This window comes from Bubalus kerabau, chromosome 7 (genome assembly GCF_029407905.1).
Source record: "Bubalus kerabau isolate K-KA32 ecotype Philippines breed swamp buffalo chromosome 7, PCC_UOA_SB_1v2, whole genome shotgun sequence".
NCBI lineage: Eukaryota > Metazoa > Chordata > Mammalia > Artiodactyla > Bovidae > Bubalus > Bubalus kerabau.
The window spans coordinates 95,320,588-95,339,759 of NC_073630.1; the positions used below are offsets into that span (position 1 = coordinate 95,320,588).

Sequence of the window (19,172 nt, forward strand, 5' to 3'; positions counted from 1 at the left end):
AATAAGCCCTCAGGGAACTGCATTGGGCTTTAATGCAAGTAAGTTAATATTTTCAGAAACTTTCAGGCCTCAAGAGCACTGCTGCTTGTACTTTTAGTTCAACAAAGTGCTACTTAATAATTAAACACAAACTCAGCATCCACATTGCCATCTACAGAGTCTAAATTTACCTGGAGATAATGCAGACCAACTTTGAGAAAACATGATCTAATAGTGTGTGGAAGATTCTCATTGGATTCCACATTAATAAAATTCACTAAATATCAAAACACCAGTTGGTTGGCATTATTTTTAAAATTTCTCCCTGAAATCAAGCAAACCCAGTGCAGATTCTTGGAGTAATGTAAGTAGTTTTTACTATTTACCTTTCTAAATACTCTATTGAGGTAAAAGAAATAGGCTGCCATTAACATTTTACCCTTATTCTCTGACCTTATTTTAACTTAGGAACAAAAACACTAGTTTTCTCTTTTTTCTTTTATGTCATTGTTATTAAACTCATTTTGCTTTAATTGCAACTCCAATAATTTCAGCTAATGAGATCTGACAGTTGAGGCTCCAATGTCAGTTTATGTGTCAGCTGCTGCTCTGTCTATAAGTCACAATTAGGACAAGAGGGTAGAACAGTTATCGTGAAAAAGCTCCTGCTATGAAACACCCAGTAGAATACTTTCTAAATACTTCCAGGTAATTTCAAATGTGAACCCAAGGTCGAGAACTGCCAGCCTAAAGGGAGAAAAATCAGCCACCAGATAGAAACTTAATCAAAAGGAACAGGTGAAGAGTGGGGAGATATATGTGGATGCTGGCAGGGGATGGGTGTGGGGAGATGTAGGAACAGTTGAATGAGTAGATGAAAAACAGGATTTTAAGATGTGAATAAATAAGAAGTGTGGCCATGGTAATAATGCCAGGTTCTCTGTATAACTTGTAGAGCCAGTCTTATTATTTTACAACCTGTTTGGTTGTATCTCTCAAAGATGAAATAAGGGATGTTTCCCTCACCTGCTTATATCTACATCTCCTATTCCTTCCATTACTGTGGATTATCAGAATCATATTCTCTCAAAGATGAAATAAGGGATGTTTCCCTCACCTGCTTATATCTACATCTCCTATTCCTTCCATTACTGTGGATTATCAGAATCATATTAGAAGCAATAGCCTTAAAATGGGATTTGCAAGAGTAATGATGACATTCCTGTAACCAGGAAGCAAGGCATTCTGTCTTGCTTTCTTTAGAAAGAATGTAAAATTCTGAAGCTAAATAAGCCACATGGGGAAGGTCAAGGAATGAAGCAGGTACAGGTCTGTGCATGTTTGCATGCCAAACCCTAGCATTAATATTCAGTTCTCCACAGAAATATGCCCTCTCCCATTTTTGTTAACTGCATGTTAAATTCTTCAATACTAAAAGAATCAACCCTGAATATTCATTGGAAGGACTGATGCTGAACCTGAAGCTCCAATACTTTGGCCACCTGCTGCAAAGAGCTGACTCATTAGAAAAGACCCTGATGCTGGGGAAGATTGAAGGCAGGAGGATAAGGGGGTGACAGAGAATGAGCTGGTTGGATAGCATCACTGACTAAATGGACATGAGTTTGAGCAAACTCCAGGAAATGGTGAAGGACAGGGAAGTCTGGTGTGCTGCAGTCCATGGGATCACAAAGAGTCAGATACAACTGAGTAGCTGAACAACGAATGACCTCTTCAGGCTATCTTTTCATTTTCCTTCTCGTGGTAAAGAACATCAGATACAAACAGATATTTCTCCACTCTATGAAAGACAGCAGAGCAAACCCCATGACAAAGGGCACCTTCTCTGGACCCTGGGGTCGGGGACAACAGGAGTGTGACGGCGGTGGGGGCAGGGACGGAGGTCCTGTCCAAAGGGCAGCCTCCATTCTGCCCCAGCTGCTGTCACCCAGACTGTGACGGGGCCAGTACTGCAAAACAGCCACATTCGGGAAATTCAAAAACGAGGGGATAGATGTGTACGTACAGCGGATTCACTTTGCTGCACAGTAGAAACTAGCTCAACATTGTAAAGCAGCTGCGTTTGCTGTTGTTTAGTCACTAAGTCGTGTGTGACTGTCTGTAACCCATGGACTGTAGCCCTCCAGGCTCCTCTGTCCATGGGATTTTCCAGGCAAGAATACTGGAGTGGTTGCCATTTCCTTTTCCAGGGGATCTTCCTGACTCAGGGGTCAAACTTCTATCTCCTGCATTGCAGGCAGATTCTTTATTGCTGAGCCACTGGGGAATCCCACAAAAGCAACTACACTCCAATAAAAATTAATCAAAACGAACAACAAAAAAAAACCCAAACGGTCACATGTTCCCAGAGAACCTGGAAAGCTGGATTATTCAGCGAAATTTCCAGATTTTAAAGGTATAAACTATTAGTGAGGCAAACGTGACCACTGGAACAAAAATGTGTAGCAGAATAACAATATATAACCAAAATCATCCTGAAGATGTTAAGTTCTCATCTCTCCATTCATCCACATGATGTTTAATAACTATCTATTTTGTATTTTCATTTAACAGGTCGAGAAGATGATACAAAGCTACATATGGCCGGACCCCTACCTTCAAAGAGAACTTTGGGGCTAGCTTTAAATACTGAATTATGTCCTGTGGATAGAGAATCTTTAGCAGGGCTGAGGCTAGAGGGGAATTATTGAAGAATTCAATTGTGGAGCTACTAATGTTCTGGTCTGGTTTGATTAACACACAGGAAAAGACAGGAGATTCCCTGAACCTGATTCACTGATGGCCCAAACCCACTGTTCTTCACGCTGGACTCAGGAGGACACCAAACAAACATGTAAATATATAACAAAGTAAATAAGACCCTGGTGGTCTGAAAACATTAAAAACATAGTTCCCAAAGTAGCCTTACAGAAATAAAGCACGTATGTTATGTCATTTTAAAAATTCTAAAAGTCAACAAAATTAATTAAATGAAAACCAGATCAGTAGTTCTCAAAGGGTGGTCTGAGGTCCCCTGAGGGGCCCCAAGACCCTCTCAGGGGATTCCTCATGGTCAAAACTATTTCTGTAATAACATTAACTATCTACCCTTTTCACTCTCATTTTTTCATGAGCGTATAGTGGAACTTTCTAAAGGTTACACATGTTGTAATGATGTCATTGCTCTGACAGCTAATGAAATACGTGCTCATGTATACTTGTATTTTAGCTTCCCAGGTGGCGCTAGTGGTAAAGAACCCGCCTGTCAGTGCAGGAGATGAAAGAGATGGGGGTTCGAGCCCTGGGTCAGGAAGATCCCCTGGAGGAGGGCATGGCATCCTACTCCAGTGTTCTCGCCTGGAGAATCCCATGGACAGAGGAGCCTGGTGGGCTACAGTCCATGGGGTCACAGAGCTGGATACAACCAAAGCGACTTAACATGCACATACCTGTGTTTTAAAAATGTATCAGTTTTAATTTCTAATATTATAAATATTTATAGATGTAACCAATAGAAACATAAGTTCTTTGGTGTCTTCAATAATCCTTAAGAGAATAAAGGCATCTGAGTCCCAGAATTCTGAATTAGATTATAAATTCCATAAGGGTAGAGACTCTGTCTCATTTACTATCATACCCATAGGTCTCAGCACACTGCCTCACAAATGATTCATACTCAGTAAATATTTCCTAAATAAATGGATGACTGCCAAAGAATATACCTAAAAGTGCTTTTGGATATAGAGAGCAAACACTGAAAGTAGCCTTTATTTTTCTCTGTTGCTTTTGACTAGCTACCAGCTTTGATAAAAAATGGTTGCTTCTTGTAATATATCATGGATATAGACTATGTATCTTGATGATACAGATCATAAATGCCTAGTCACTTGGCCAATATCATGTGTTTTCATTAATGGTTTTATAATCCCACCTGCTGATTCTTCCCTGGGAAACAAGCAAGTGTCTGGCAGAACAGATGGCCCCTTCATTGTGGCTTGACAGTGAAACAAGAAAGCAAAAAACAGTTCTCATAAGCAAAGACCTTCCCCTCCCTCCCGAAAGATATTTTCTTTGATATAAACCTGCAGAATAGTAGTAATTACTAAGAATAATAGCCCCAACTAGAATGATCAACTCTTTTGTATGCTAGTTATACCAGTTGGAATTAAAAATAAATACAGGGTGGGAACAGAAGCACCCCATTTCTGTAAAGTATATGTGCTACTATAATGCACAAAGAAAAAATGTGGATTAATCAACAGTATATTTAACAGTGGTTCTTTTTTTCTCTTTTTTTTCTTTGTTGTCTCTGACTTTTTAAAATGGCATATATATCTCTTTACCAGAAAAACAGGCAAAAATAAAGAATAAAATACAGGGATGTCCCTGGTGGTCCAGTGGTTAAGAACCTGCCTTGCAATGCAGGAGACACGGGTTCCATCCCTGGTCCAGGAGGATTCCACACGCCATGGACCAACTAAACCCATGTGCCACAACTACCAAGCCCGTGTGCCCTAGAGCCCGTGCTCCGCAATAAGAGAAGACACTGTAATGAGAAGCCCGCACGCCACACAATGAAGAGTAGCCTCCCACACACCTAGAGAAAGCCCACACATAGCAACGAAGACCCAGTGCAGCCAAAAATAAGTAAATAATTTCTTTTTAAACAATACAACACAAAGAAAAAAAGAATTGCCATCTCAAGGAGTGAAGACATAGGTTAACAGAATCAGTCTCGGTTTTGACCTGGGTGCTAGTCCCAAGGACTCTGATTCAGCACGGCTCGTGGGGTCTGGGTTTTTTCCATAAGTGATTCTGATGTGGTTCCCTAGAGTCCAGGAAAAACACCAAGAACTGCTGACTTACTCCCTTGTCTTAACCTTTAGTACTGCATACACCCACAGTCACCATTGAATTAGTAAGATGCTGAAAGAAACATCATAAGATTTTGATATCACCAGATCACATTTCCAAAAGCCAGGGAGAAGTTGGATGATTTTGTTGAGCAGTTAAAGCTCCGGCAAGGATATGGCCTCTGTTTATAGAGTTATGGTTTCTGCTGGTGGTGGGCCAATCACACGACTTTGTCACGAATTTGGAAGGAAGAAACTGAGAGATGAAGCGTGTTCATGGGAGGCTCAGCAGCTGGAGCATCACAGAAGGTCAAGGGCTAGGGAAGCCCCAGATGAGGAACCAGCCTGGGCCCGAGGACACAGAGGAAGCTGGTGGGGAAGGCAGAGGGAGAGGAGAGAGACACACTGGGCCTGGATCCTGCTGACCGTCCAGTTTCTACTGGATTCGCAGGAGGCCTTACTGTGCTGTGGTTCTCACCCTTTGAGTTCTACCAGCTTCCTCTTCCAATCTTAGGGAGAAAAAAAAATCCTCTTTCTTGAGCTAGCGTGAGGGTGCCTCATTTCCTCCAAGAGCACTGCTCCTCTTTAATGCTAAGAAGTGGAGGACAATGTGATGTGTGAGGGTAGAATTTATGGTCACTAGGAATCTTTTGAAAGGGAAGAAGGTGCTAGTAATTGCTCTAGGATAACAGGTGTAAATAAGCCAGAACTGTCACAGGCAATGGGATGTATGATCACCTTCAGGATGGGAAAAGTGAACTAGAAGACCCAGTGTGTGCACCTAACTTCATCATGTGGTCTTTGATAAGTCACTTCTCTACGTTTCCAGGGTCATACAGGCGTAAAGGTAACTCAATACCCTAATATGTGCATGCATTCTAAGTCGCTTCAGTCATGTCCAGTTCTTCGTGACTCTAGGCTATAGCCCACCAGGCTCCTCTGTCCATGGGATTCTCCTGGCAAATACTGGAATGGGCTGCCATGCTGTCCTCCAGGGGATCATCCTGACCCAGGGATCGAAACTGTATCTCTTAGATTACTTCATTGCAGGCAGATTCTTGACCACTAGCGCCTCCTGGAAGCTCCTAATTTGATACCCACCACTATCCATATTCGAATTTACAGTCTCAGTTTCCTTGACTAGAAAATAACAGATTAAGCGATGCCTACTCTAAGATTCTATGTCTTTATAACCCTGAAGAGAGGCAAATCAGGAAATAGGGTTGCTAGGCAAGAAGGAGCCCTTGAAGATTATATATAGTTGACTGTCTTTATATAAACAAAAATGAAGATATTTTACTCATTTGACTCTTTAAAAATATCACATAGCTTCACCAATCAGTGTTATTTGCTTAAACTGTCAGGGATTATATCTTATCTCTTCGAGCTCCAAGGCTGCTCTCACTCCCTGCGCAGGCCAGCTGGTATTTGCCCAGGGCCTCAGGTTTCCAGTGAAGGTAGGTGACTCTGTCATGTTCGTCTCATCCCTGAGCCCTAATGCTGCCGTCCTTCCTTGGTCTATGAATAGGAAGCAAAGTGTCAACAGTCTCTTGCCCTCTTGCTGCTTCCCCTGCCAGCCCACCTCTTATTAGCCAACTTTGCCCTTGGCCAGCTTGCGCCCTCATTTCTGGGAGATATTCAAACTGTCAGCAAGCCGAAAGGCAAATTTAATATCCTGCACTGCAGAGTTGCTCTCAAGCACAGGTCACGTACCTGTGTCATAGAATCTCAGGATTTTGGAGCTAGAAGGACCTTTATCTACTCTTTAGTTCCTGTCTGTGAAAAGAACAGCTGGAAACAATAAATGTTTGTCGGCTGTGCAAATATGTTGCCAATACAAATAACGATAACAAATTCAGGCACCAGGAAGGGACTGTACTATATGCTTTACATCAATCCTTTTATTTCATTCTTGCAACAACTCAAAGGTAGGTATTCTTATGACCCCCATTTTCAAGATGAGGAACCTGAGGTTTTGAGGGGTTCAATAATTTGCTACTTGGCTTGTCCAATTTAATCCAAGTATTTGTTAGTGACTGAAAAAGGAGTTTTCACCAAGCTCTGCTGATTCTTAGGACACTGTTCTTTCAACTAAAACAATCAGAAGTGAAGCAGCGGGCAGTTAGCTTACCCACCACCAGTACCAGGCACTGCCCTAGTTGCCAGGATGAAATGTAACATAAAACCCTGCCCTTCCAGGTTCTAAACAGAAAAAGAGATTGCTGGGTCCCTGCAAAGCTCTGTCTTCAGGGAGGTCAAAATGCTCAACAAAGAGGGCCTGGCCCATGCTCCAGGATGTGGGTGTGAGCAGCCAAGAAGGGAAAAGTTTCTCTGACTCTTCTGCAATTGAGAAAAGTAAACAGAAACAATTGGGCTTCCCTGGAGGCTCAGTGGTAAACTATCTACCTGCCAATGCAGTACATGCAGGTTTGATTCCTAGGTTGGGAAGATCCCCTGGAGAAAGAAATGGAAACCCACTCCAGTATTCTTGCCTGTAAAATCCCACGGACAGAGGAGCCTGGTTGGTTAAGTCCATGGGGGTCACAAAACAGTCAGACACGACTGAGTGACTAAACAACAAAGAGAAAGAGTTACAGGGCTTTCTCAATGTAAGGCATACTATAACAAGCCAAGGATGGAACCAGACCATCTTGGTTCTTTCCACTCTACTCAATAGCCGAGATCAAAATCTCCCTCCAGTCATCCTCTGGCTGTTGTGGGCCTCAAAGACAATTATCAAATGAGACAGAGTCTTCTAATAGGAATTATGTTACTAAGCTTCTCACAATTAGCCCAACCTACTCATTTGATTTTCATCCTTTTTCTCTCTCCTCTTTTTTGATGTAGACAAAGCAGGACATGGACAATCTTCAAAGGAAAAAAATTAAGAACTAGGAATATCAGATTGTATTATAAGTATATTAAAGTAAGTTATGAATGAATTTTCCATAACAACATTAATGGAAATGATGATGGAAGCTGTCCTTGGGCACCTGTTCCAAGCCTGACATCATGCTTAGTGCTTTACACAGGTGACCTCACTCAGCTTCACAACAGCACACACACAAGCACATCCTAGGTCTGTGTGAAGCTCATACAGTGTATGGAGGCTGTCCCTAAGAAAAGAAAACGCTGCATACAGAATTAGGTAGAGGGCCTTGGAAGCGCCCGTGCAAGTGAGGGACCCAAAGTGTAAGCTTTGTGAGTTTCATGGTGAATGCACCCCCTAGATGGCTAACATCCTCATTGCTCTCAGGAATGAAACTGAGGTTCAGAGAAGTTACGTAACTGGCCCAAAGGCCAAGAGCCTAGAAATGTCAGGGCTAGGATTTGAATATAGGGTGTCTAACCTCCAATCTCATGTATTTTTTATTTGCTTCTAACAAAAATAAAACTGCTATCATTTACAAATAACTATGGTGCTGGTGGTGGTTTAGTCGCTAAGCCATGTCTGACTCTTTCAACCCCATGAACTGGAGCCCTCCAGGCTCCAGTGCATGGGATTTCCTAGGCAAGAATACTGGAGTGGGTTGCCATTCCTTTCTCCAGGGGATCTTGCCCACCCAGGGATTGAACCCATGTCTCCCGCATTGCAGGTGGATTCTTTACTGCTGAGTCACCACGGAAGCCCTACAAATAACTATACATACTACTGTATCCCATGAAAAGTACACCCATTTTCTCTAGTAATTCTTATAATTCTACTATTTACATGAAGAGTTGTTATCCTTATTTACAGATAGAAAAGCCTAGAATTAAGAAAGGTTAAGTACTAGCCTAAGGTTACCCAGCTAGTACACAGTGGAGCCAGATTCATGCCTGTGAATTGACCTGCCAAGTCCTTTCTCTTTCCACCATCTCATGCTACCCGTCTACAGGCGACCCAGGAAAGCGGAGTGGTAATGATGGTAAGGCGTGACCTCTGGTTGCCTTACCATATTTCCACACCTGTCCACACCTAGCCCTGTCATGAGTCTCACATACCACGTGGTGCAGTGTTCCTCAACAGGGTGAGGCAGTTCTGAAAGTTCACTTCTCCTGTACTTTCATTTACAGTCAGATCGGACTCCATTCTTCATGGAGAAAACCACCTTTAAAAGCCAATCACCAAACATCAGTGCAAACTTAAGCCCCAGCCCAGCTGCCTTACAACTGCCCTCCACCCCCACCACCTCCCTACCCACTGCCCATGAATGTAGACCCACAGAGCATCCAAAGGCTGACAATACCTGAGGCACAGGGTGGGGAGATCACCCATCTCACAGACCTCTCCTGAAACAGCCTTTCAAAGCCACACAAGAAAATCCAATTGACTATCATTGGATTGCTTAACTCTAGACACCCAAGCAAGAGGTTACATCCTTAAAGAGGTTATATCCTTAAACTACCTAGCATGGATTTGCAGGTGGACAAGGGTGGAGAGATTCAATTTAGTTTTTTCTTTGAACATGCTTTGAACAATGGCCTTTGAGAAGCTCAGACAGTGGGTCCTGTCACCCCCTTGACAATGAAGACTTTTAAAAATTAAACTATGCTTTGCCATGGCATTTTTTTTTTAAGTGGCTTCAGATTTCAAGTAATTGATGACTTTTAGAAACCTCTATTTAAAAAATAGGTCTGTTGCCACCTGGAATGAAACAATTTTGCTAATTGGGAGCGCAGTGACCAATTTTGGAGGCCCCAGCTTTTATTATCTGGCCAACAGCAAGTGTAAACGAGTGGGAGAGATCAGGCAGTGATGGGTGCTAACAAGAAAGGCTTCTCCAATAACTTTTTTAAAAGGAAAAAGTGACCCCAGTAACTCTCTCTGGTTCCTCTTTCCACACGGATTGGTGGATGTGGGTGAAAGGGCAGGAGAAATGACCACTGGTGAAATCATAGGATGGAGAGGTCTGAAGTGACCAGCTCTCCAGCCCACTCATCTGAGAGGAAGAAATGGGCTCAGATTAAGAATTTAAATGCAGCTTTGCCTAAGCTTAGGGTTGTTTGCGGAGAAGGTGATGGCATCCCACCCCAGTCCTCTTGCGACTTAGCAGCAGCAGCAGCAGCAGCAGGGTTGAGAAGAGCAAGAAATCCATGATGAGACAAAGCAGCAAGCTGCTAAGTCAGCACAGGCTCTGATGAACTGAAATGTCACCCAGCCCAGAGGCCTGGCCTGGCTACCGAGTGCGGGGCTCAGCCCAGGAAGGCCGGAACACAACAGACTAGGCACCAGCCTCCCATCCCCACTTCACACCACTTCAAAGGCCAGGGCAAGCAGCCAACACACTTGCGGGGTGGCGGTGTCTTTCATTTAGTTTGTTTCCTCATGAAGTGGGAGGGAAATGAGTTTGGGCCCAACAGAGATTGGGGCGCGGGGAGGGCCCAGAAAACAAATGACAGAATTTAAGTGAAAGCCTTCTTTCAAAGTCTAGACCCACAGTCTTGTTTATTACTCTAAAAGGAACAGAATTATTCCTCTCCAGCCTTCTTTAACTCTTACCCACCCAGCCCAAGAAGACAAGGAAGAAAGGAGGGCCCTAGCCTCCGGACTAGGGTTATAAGGGGTGCAGATCCACCCTGCACAAGATTCAGCAGTGGGAGGGTGGGCTAGAAGTGTCCCCCCAATCCCGCTCGACGCGCGCGCGCGCACACACACACACAGCCCGCCACGCCTCACCTTCTCGATCGTCTGGTCCACGGCCTTCTGGAAGACTCGGGCCACCAGCAGCGTGATGCTGGTCACCAGCAACAGCAGGGAGAGCGTCCCCACCGCGTAGAAGCAGCACCTGCCCATTCCGCGCACCTCTCCGAGGCCGGGCGGCCGGCGACCGGATGAGAAGGAAGGAGGGAGAGACGGAGGGGCGCCGGCAGAGCGGCCGGAAGACCCGGGACCCTCGGGCGCCCGCGGCCCAGCGGAGGGGCCCGGCTCCCGGCTCCGCGACTGGGCGAGAGCGGCCCCGCTTGCACCCGGCCGGCCGGAGGGGAGTGGGAATCTCGCTTTGGTTTCGCTTTCTCCGGCCGGGGCCGCCGCGGCGCCCGCCTGGCGCAGCTCGCGAGGCAGAGGGAGCGCGCAGCGCGGAGACGCTCGCCGGCCCGGCACTCCGCAACCCCGGGAGGCGACAGGCGGCAGCTGCGCGGGGAAGCGGGCGGGGCGGAGGCTGAGCCCGCAGTCATGTGCCCCGCGGCAGCGGCCGCGATTCGGCCCGAGCGCCCCGCGGCCGGTCCCGGGAGCCGCCCAGCACCGGCGGCTCCCTGACCCTCGCGCAGCGACGCCCCCGCCCTCTCGCCGCAGGCCCCGGGGTTACCGCGGGAAAATCGCCTGCTCTCCCGGTCTCTACTCTCTCCCCAAGATACGAGCTGGGGGCTGCCGAGCACCAGGGATTCAGCATGGATACACGCTGCCCCTGCTATGTACATGAGCTCACAAGTTAGCACGACACTGTTACAGCAATTAAAGCACAATGTTAACTAGTGCTTTTAGAGGTGGATGAGGAGGTCTGTGCCAGCAAGCACCTCTACCGGGGTGATCTAGCACCCCACGACTGAACTGGTCGTGGGGGATGCGTAAGGGTTTGTCATGTGAAGGGTGTGTACAAAGGAGCGGGGAAGCTTTTGGAGAAGAAAAAGCTGTGTTAAGATATCGGGGGTGGAAAAAAGAATTGTATTGATCAACCATGCTAGAGGTCTCTCCATTATTTCTATAGAAAAAATTGTTTGTATAGACATAATTATTCTATAGAATAATTAAGCTTTTATAATTAAGAATATGCTTTTAAAAACTAAAAAAAAAAAAAAGATATTGGGGTTGAAAAACCCGAGATTGCCAGAGGAAAGTCTTTTTTGACTCTAGGCTCTGGTGTGCAGTGTGGGGTAGGGGTATGGAGGCCCCTTGGGGTCAGACTTTGAAGGACTCTTGTGTCCTGTAGGAGAGTTGGGACTTTATCCCTCCGCATTGGGGTCAACGAGAAGCTTCAAGCATCTGCTTTGCTCACCAATGTGTTCCAGTCACCCCAGCTAAAGTCCTCACTCAGCAGAGACTCAATAAATATCAGTGGAATGAACATCAACTATACCCCAGGCCTTGATTAGGTGCTCACACACCTATTTAATACCGGCAGCAGCCTGGTGGCTGTTTGTCCCGGTCCCCCCCAAAGCATCTGGTGGGGAGCACTGCTCTAGAGATTTATGAGGGAACAGGGTTGGGGAGCTAGACCTCGGGTGCAGGTGTGGCCTTGGTGAAGGAGAGAGATGAGGAAGGAAGGTTGAGTCGAAAGAAGCATCTTATGCTACAATGAAGTTCTAAGAAAGTTCAGCAAGGCCTTGGGGGAGTCTTCAAGCCAAGCTGCCCTGTCCCAGGAGCCCAGCACCTCCCAGGAATAGGCTTCTTGTATTTAGTCATGGGCTGGGAGCAGCACTAGGAAACTGGCCTCTACACCAAGCTGGGGATGAGAACCAGATGACAGATTTTAGGGCTCAGCAGCTGGGGCCATTGGTCATTTGTGCACGATCTGAGAAGTCCATTTTCTTGGCCGCTATGGTAGTATTAGCCCTCTTTTACACACAAGAAAACCACACGGCTCTTAGGGGCGAGTAACCTAACAAGCTCAACTGGTTGCTGAGTGGTAGGTCCTGCCTGAACCAGAATGCAGGCCTGGTGGCTTCCAAAGCCCTTCCCTTTTCTACCCTGTGCATTGCTGCCTCCCAGCTGCCATCAGTGAGAATCTGGGACCTGGAGGTTCAGTTAGGAGACTTTGCTGACCACTTGATGAGATGCTATGATGCATTAAAAATGGTGGCAAAAACTTTGATGCTCCTTCTACTGAGTATTCTTGCCTGGAGAATCCCATGGACAGAGGAGCCTAGCAGGCTACAATCCATGGGGTTGCAAAGAGTTGCACATGACTGAAGCAACTTAGGGCAGCACACAGCACTATTGAGAGGAGGGTCTATACGGTTTGCCTTGAACTTCGGCTGGATTTAGGGATGGAACACACTAAATCACCATGTCCTAGAACTTCTGAAGATAGATCATAAACACTTGCAGTTTCTTCCTGGGCCTCTGAAAATAGTAGCTTTTGGTGCCCTGAGCCACCACTAAGCCCAGCTACCCTGAGGCCTCCAAGCTGGAGTGAACAGGGGAAAGACTATGGGGTGATGCCCTGCCAGCCTCTTGCTGCCCCCAGTCTCCTGCTGCTGCTGCTGCTAAGTCGCTTCAGTCGTGTCTGACTCTGTGCGACCCCATAGACGGCAGCCCACCAGGCTCCCCCATCCCTGGGATTCTCCAGGGAAGAATACTGTAGTGGGTTGCCATTTCCTTCTCCAAGGCATGAAAGTGACATCGCTCAGTTGTGTCCGACTCCTAGCCACCCCATGGTCTGCAGCCCACCAGGCTCCTCCGTCCATGGGATTTTCCAGGCAAGAGTACTGGAGTGGGGTGCCATCGCCTTCTCCGAGTCTCCTGCTATCCCCAGCCATTTGAGTCTTGGGCCCCAGACATATGGAGCAGAGTGGTCCCTACCTTGCCCTGCCCTGCCTGAAATGCAAAATAAACCACTGTTGTTGTTTGAAGCCACGAGGTTTGGGCATGTTACTAGGTTTTAGACAACTGGAGCAGATTGTGAGGGCAGGTCTGAGCCTGGACTCTGGCAATGACAGTGGCCGCCCCTGTTCCCAGGTCTACCCATCTATAGCTACCAAAGGTCAGCAGCAGCTGCCCTAGAGAACCAGGCCTGGGTGGGGTCTGGAATGATTCAGCTCCTCCAAACCTCATGGCCAGGATGTCTGGGTGGTCCCTAGTAATCCTGACACCACCAGCAGCCTTTCCCTACCTCCAGTCCTGGCATGCTAACAGCCTGTTCTTTCCTCAACTCCGCTTTGGATTCTAGCTATCTCCCTGGGCTCTGTCCTGTGCCCCAGTTTGTTCCAAGGGCTGTGCCAGCCTAGTAGTCCTCACTTATCCCTTTCCTCAGCAGCCTGAGCCTGTGTGTGTCCTCTCCTGCATTAACTAGAAAAAAGTTTCGGTAACCTGCTTGCTTGAGTATTCGGCACCCAGTGGTCCAAGTTCACATTGAATCCCCCTCCTCCGTCTTCAGACTAAGACCAGTTTTCTGTTTGCAGGTTCCGTTAACTAGGCAAATGCCATAGTTACCCACCTACTCAGCCCTGGCCCACCAACCTCAGGACACAGCTCCTTCTCATTGTTCAATGAGGTCCCTTCTTGCCTCTTGTCTGGGCCACTAACAGACAGTGGGGATGGAGAGATGGCTCCAGATTTGATAAACACATCTTGGGAAGAGGGGAGCGTCTGAACCAGGGTTTCCAACTCAGTTACTCTCGGTTCACCTTCCCTTTGAGGTGCTTTCACTGGACAAGAGCATTCCACCTTGTCAGGCAGCTGGTAAGCTGCTTCCCCTTTAAAACTCTGGTCCAAACTGGACAAAAACCTCTTTCTTGGTTCCTCTTAGCACAGCTGACTAGACTAGCATTTTAAAAATGTACTAAACACTAAGAGAGAACAAAAAGGACCTAAATTACAGAAAATATAAACAGCTTAAAAAAAAAAAAAAACCCTCATATTCCCAGAATAGCCATCTGTGATCCCACAGCAATTTCTTTCCTATTATAAAGAGCTGAGGACTTCTGAGCTCCTGGCCTGGCTGTCTTTCTGTTCAGTTTCCTCTTCTCCATCCCATGGTAACTACTGATGGAGACTTTGCCCACAGCCTCCCAAATTCTCATACAAGCTTCCAAAGCCCCTTGGGAGATCCTCTTCATTTCTGATCTGTAGGATGGGTCACCTTCTCTGTTCACTGGCGTCGTTAGTTTTCTTTGAGCTGTTGAATCATCTTCCCCTCCAGATGAGCCTCCATCTCTGCTTACAAGGAGTGGGTGTTGCGTGGCAGGTACACAGACTATTAAGCTGCTCCCACACTCTGGAGGGTCAGATGGTGGAGGAGGGTTACTGCTGCAACTGGTTGAGTCGGGAGACTGATGCTCTGTTAGGGAGATAGTCAGAAAATTTCCCAGAGACCCCTATATACCTAAAATCAGAAGAACAGGAACTTGAGAACAAGTGCTCTTGTGAATGAATGATTATTGGTGCCTGCTACAAATTACACAATCACTCAGGACTCAGAAGGAAAAAGAACTTCCTGCAAAGAGTGTAAGACAGGCTCCAGAACAACAGACTCTGAGTCAGGAAGCAATACTCTTTGGGCCCCACCTTAAATTTAAAATAGTGTTATTATACTCAAAACAGGTTAATTATATAGTCAACTGTATATGGTTGTGTGAAAAGTGTTGATGTGTTAAATGTAAGCATTTAAAATGCACTGCAGTTTTTACAATCTTGTGTGGAAGATAGTCTCTAAATGTGACTATCAACAACCCTTCCTTTCTTTGTAGGCTCCTGAAGCTCCTCCAGTTAAAAGTGGTGTTTGTTCCCCTCCCCTTAAATCTGGCCTGGCCTGCGCTGACCAGTAGAATGGGTGGTGGGATTGATGGGAGTGTGTCCATTCCAGGTCTAGGTAGCTCCTTCCTTTACATTTTTGGGTCTAACTGCCATCTGGTTTTTGTTCATTTTGTGTTTTAATTTATTTGGCTGCACTGGGTCTTAGTTGTGGCACACACAAGATCTTCAATCTTTGTTGTGGCATGTAGGATCTTTAGTTGTAGCATGAGCACGCTTAGCTGCAGCACGTGGGATCTAGTTCCCTGACCAGGGATTAAACCAAGGCCCCCTGAATTGGGAGCTCAGAGTCTTAGCCATTAGATCATCAGGGAAGTCCCCCAACTCTCATGTTAGAAGCTCAGATTTCTGGGTGATGAGAAGCCACATGGAGAGAGACCCTGGAGAAGAAGAGAGGATTCACAGTCCATCTAAGCTCCCAGATGACCACAGCATATGCCACATGGAACAGAGATGATACACCGTCCCTGTGAGCCCCGCCCACATTGCAGAATTGGGATGTGGCCAAATGCGTGGCTGTGTATTAAGCAACTACATTTTGCTTGGGGTGGTTTGTTATGCCATAATGGACAACTGAAACACCCTATTTTGTTATTTATTAATTATTCTAGGAGCTTGAAAAAGAACAGAAGTGGCCCTAGGCCTTGCTTGCTTTGTGACTGGCCAGCTCTAAGAGGTTTCTAAAACTCTTAGCTTTCTTACTGCAATTTGAAGGTGATCTAGAAAATGTACCTTCACACCCTAGTGATCTGATATTTTTATTTTTAAATGTTTGTGGAACATCCTTAACCCAGAGCAATGTGGGATCCATAATTAAGAATTTCTGTCTCCTCCCTTTCCCCTTACCAGATCCCAAACTTCTCACATTTACACAACTTCTTTTAAGACAAGGTACAGGCTCATGGATTAGAGCGTCTTGGTCATTTTTACGCTATCACACTCGTAGCAAACCAGGGCAGGGGGAAGCCGGGACGTTGTCCGTGGTCTGTCTGTTGCCTCCTCCAGCCAGGAAACCCTATGGCTTCTCTGTTATCATCTTTGTGCCCCAAGTGAGGGGAATCTTTTCTAGTTTGTTTGGTTTGGGTTTGGTTTTATTCTTTTGGGGTTTATGGGAAAATGAGATTCTCCCTCTTCAAATGTTTCTTTTTTCCATGTTTCTTTTCTTTGTTCCTCTAAAGCTGCAGAGTATTTGAAACACAACAACTAGGAAAAGGAAACATTTTTGTCTCATTCCCTTCCTTCCCCTGAAGCCACAAGCAGAGTCTCTCCTAACTGAGACTGGGGTGGGCGGTGGGCAGTAAGTGAAAGCAGAGGAGCGAAAGAGGGAAAAAGAAATACTGGGGAAAAAATGGTTACCCTGGGGCTTCTCTGGTGGCTCAGTGGTAAAGAATCCACCTGCCAATGTAGGAGACATGGGTTTGATCCCTAATCTGGGGTGATTCCTACATGCTGTTGAGCAACTAAGCCCACAGAGCAACTAAGCTCCCACGGGCAAAACTATTGAGCCTGTGCTCTAGAGCTCGGAAGCCACAACTGCTGAGCCCACATGCTGCCAACGACCATACCTGAGCATGCTGGAGCCCATGCTGTGCCGCAAGAGAAGACACTGCAACGAGCAGCCCGAGCACCGCAACTAGAAGGTAGTCCCTGCTGGCCGCAAGAGAAAGCCTGTGCAACCACGAAGACCCAGCACAGCCAAAAATAAATAACTTAAAAAAAAGAAAGAAAATGTATGGATTCTTTGGGGAAAAAATGATTACTATGTCAACAATTCTATCTGCTGCTTGGACATATACCAAGCACTGTTAGATCCTGGACTTACATTATTTCATTTAGCCCTTATAAAGTCCCATGAAGTAGATACTTTATCTCTTTTTTTTTTAAGAATGTGGGAGCTGAGGCAGAGAGGTTGACATAGTGGTTCAAAGTCACATGGCTTGTAAGAAGCAAACGAGTTTTGAAATCTGAATCTGTCGGACACTTAAACTCTTAGCCCCATAACCATTGCTTGGAACTTGTGGCTTCGCATTTATTGAGAGCTAAACAGAAACAGTGAAAATTGGTGAAAAAGCTGTGGCAGTACCAACATTCTCAGTCACATGGGCAACCAGGAGGGGCAGTGAGATCAGAATTCATTGTTTGAGAGACAGAGTCCTTCTGCTTGCCTGGACTTGATGGACTAGAATTACAGGCCAGGAATGAGCTCCAGGTTCCCCTCAACTACAAGCTGGCTAAAAACACAATCCTCAATGCATGCGGTCATGTGAAAAGCATTCTAATCTGATGTCATGAGGCAGTCTGGAGGTATCTTCTAGAAGCAAATGACACTTGGGGTGTGTGTTTAGATAGCTGTTCAACTCTCGGTGTGGCAAAGCCAGAACATTATGAAATATCAGGGCTGTCTGATTCCTGCACATTATGAAATCAGCACTAAGTAAACCACTGAAGAGTTTACAGTTATTTCTTAATGATGTATTCCATGATTGGAAGTTGTTTTAAATGAGAAAGTCAAGTATACTCAGTATGTGTCTCTGGGTGGGAGTAGGACAGGCCAATGGGCAGTGAAGAGGGGGCCTTGTGAGTGTCAGAGAGGACACGTTTGGCTGGGTACAGGGTGTGCTAAAGGTAGGGGTGGGGGCCAAGGTATTAGCCTATAGAAAGGATAAATATCAGAGCTGTATTTCACCTCTAGCCTAGTGCCTGCAGGACTTCTGGCCACCACACTGACCACATTTCCTGAGTCTCTGACATTATCAATCAGAAGCCTCCTGTAAAGTTCCAACTTCAAAGAAGATTGTTAGCTATCAGTTTAGAAACATCTCCAATTCTCTGCTAAACAGCAAACACACTCTCTTTTTAGCCTCAGTGAAGAATGTTTCAGAATATTCATAAGGGATTGCTTTAACTGCATTACAAGCTATCTTGAGCAGCATTGTTTTTCTGCATTTCTAATTAAACCAGAGGAGACAGAGATCTCACCACCATTCTCCAAAAATTTGAACACAGACAGACCATATGTTGCAGAAACTCCATGCCTAGCTATGTACCCGAAAGGACTGAAACTTGGTACTGAAACTTATCTTTGTATGCAAATGTTCATAGCAACACTATGCAGAATTGCCAAGGGTGGAAACAAGGCAAATGTCTATCAGCCAGTAAATGGATAAACAAAAATGTAGGAATATGTACAATGGGCCATTATTCCGGCACAGCAAGGAATGAAGTACTGACACGTGCTACAAGGGTGAATCTTATAAACAGTATGTCAGGTAAAAGTTGACAGATGCTTAAGGTCACATTTTGTATGATTCCATTTATGTAGAATATCCAGAGTAAGTAAATCCTCACAGACAGAGAATAGATCAGTGGTTGCCAGGGAAAGGGCAGGAGGGAATAAGGAATGACTGTTCAATGCATAACATGAGGTTTTCTTTGGGGCTGATAAAATGTTTTGGAGCTGGAGATGGTAGTTATACAACAAGGCAATTATACAACGGTCACTGAATTGTGTGCTTTAAAATAGTTTCATGGTATGTGGATTTCACTTCAATAAAAGTGCAAACCACAGGGGAATTTTATAAGGAGAGGCAGAGTACAAGAAGGAGATATGAACTACTACTTCCAAGGACTTTTTTTTCTTCCTCATATCCCTTGGATTATCCCTTGGATAATCACCCTTGGAATATGATCTTTGGAAAATTCAGTGATGGTAGGGAATTCTAGAAAGGTCTAGCATCTTTTTCTTCAGGGAGAAAACAAAAAGGAGCTCCCTCATTCTCTCAGCAGGGAGATGGCACTCAACACTCTAGTTTTCATAGGACTGTGACTTGCTCTAAGCCTTCCTTACTTCCTCATGGGACTCTGCGTATTTGCATATCCCACAGGCATGT

General features: G+C 45.6%; 1 protein-coding gene across 1 annotated transcript in view; it reads right to left on the reverse strand.

Annotated features, from left to right (window-relative positions):
• SCARB2 (scavenger receptor class B member 2) overlaps positions 1–10,912 on the reverse strand; it is a 79,394-nt gene extending 68,482 nt beyond the window's left edge. The window contains exon 1 of the mRNA XM_055588828.1: positions 10,492–10,912. Within this exon, the coding sequence (XP_055444803.1) occupies positions 10,492–10,608 (117 nt within the window). The 5' untranslated portion in view covers positions 10,609–10,912. The remainder of the gene's footprint in view (positions 1–10,491) is intronic.
• Between the last annotated feature and the right edge of the window lie 8,260 nt (positions 10,913–19,172).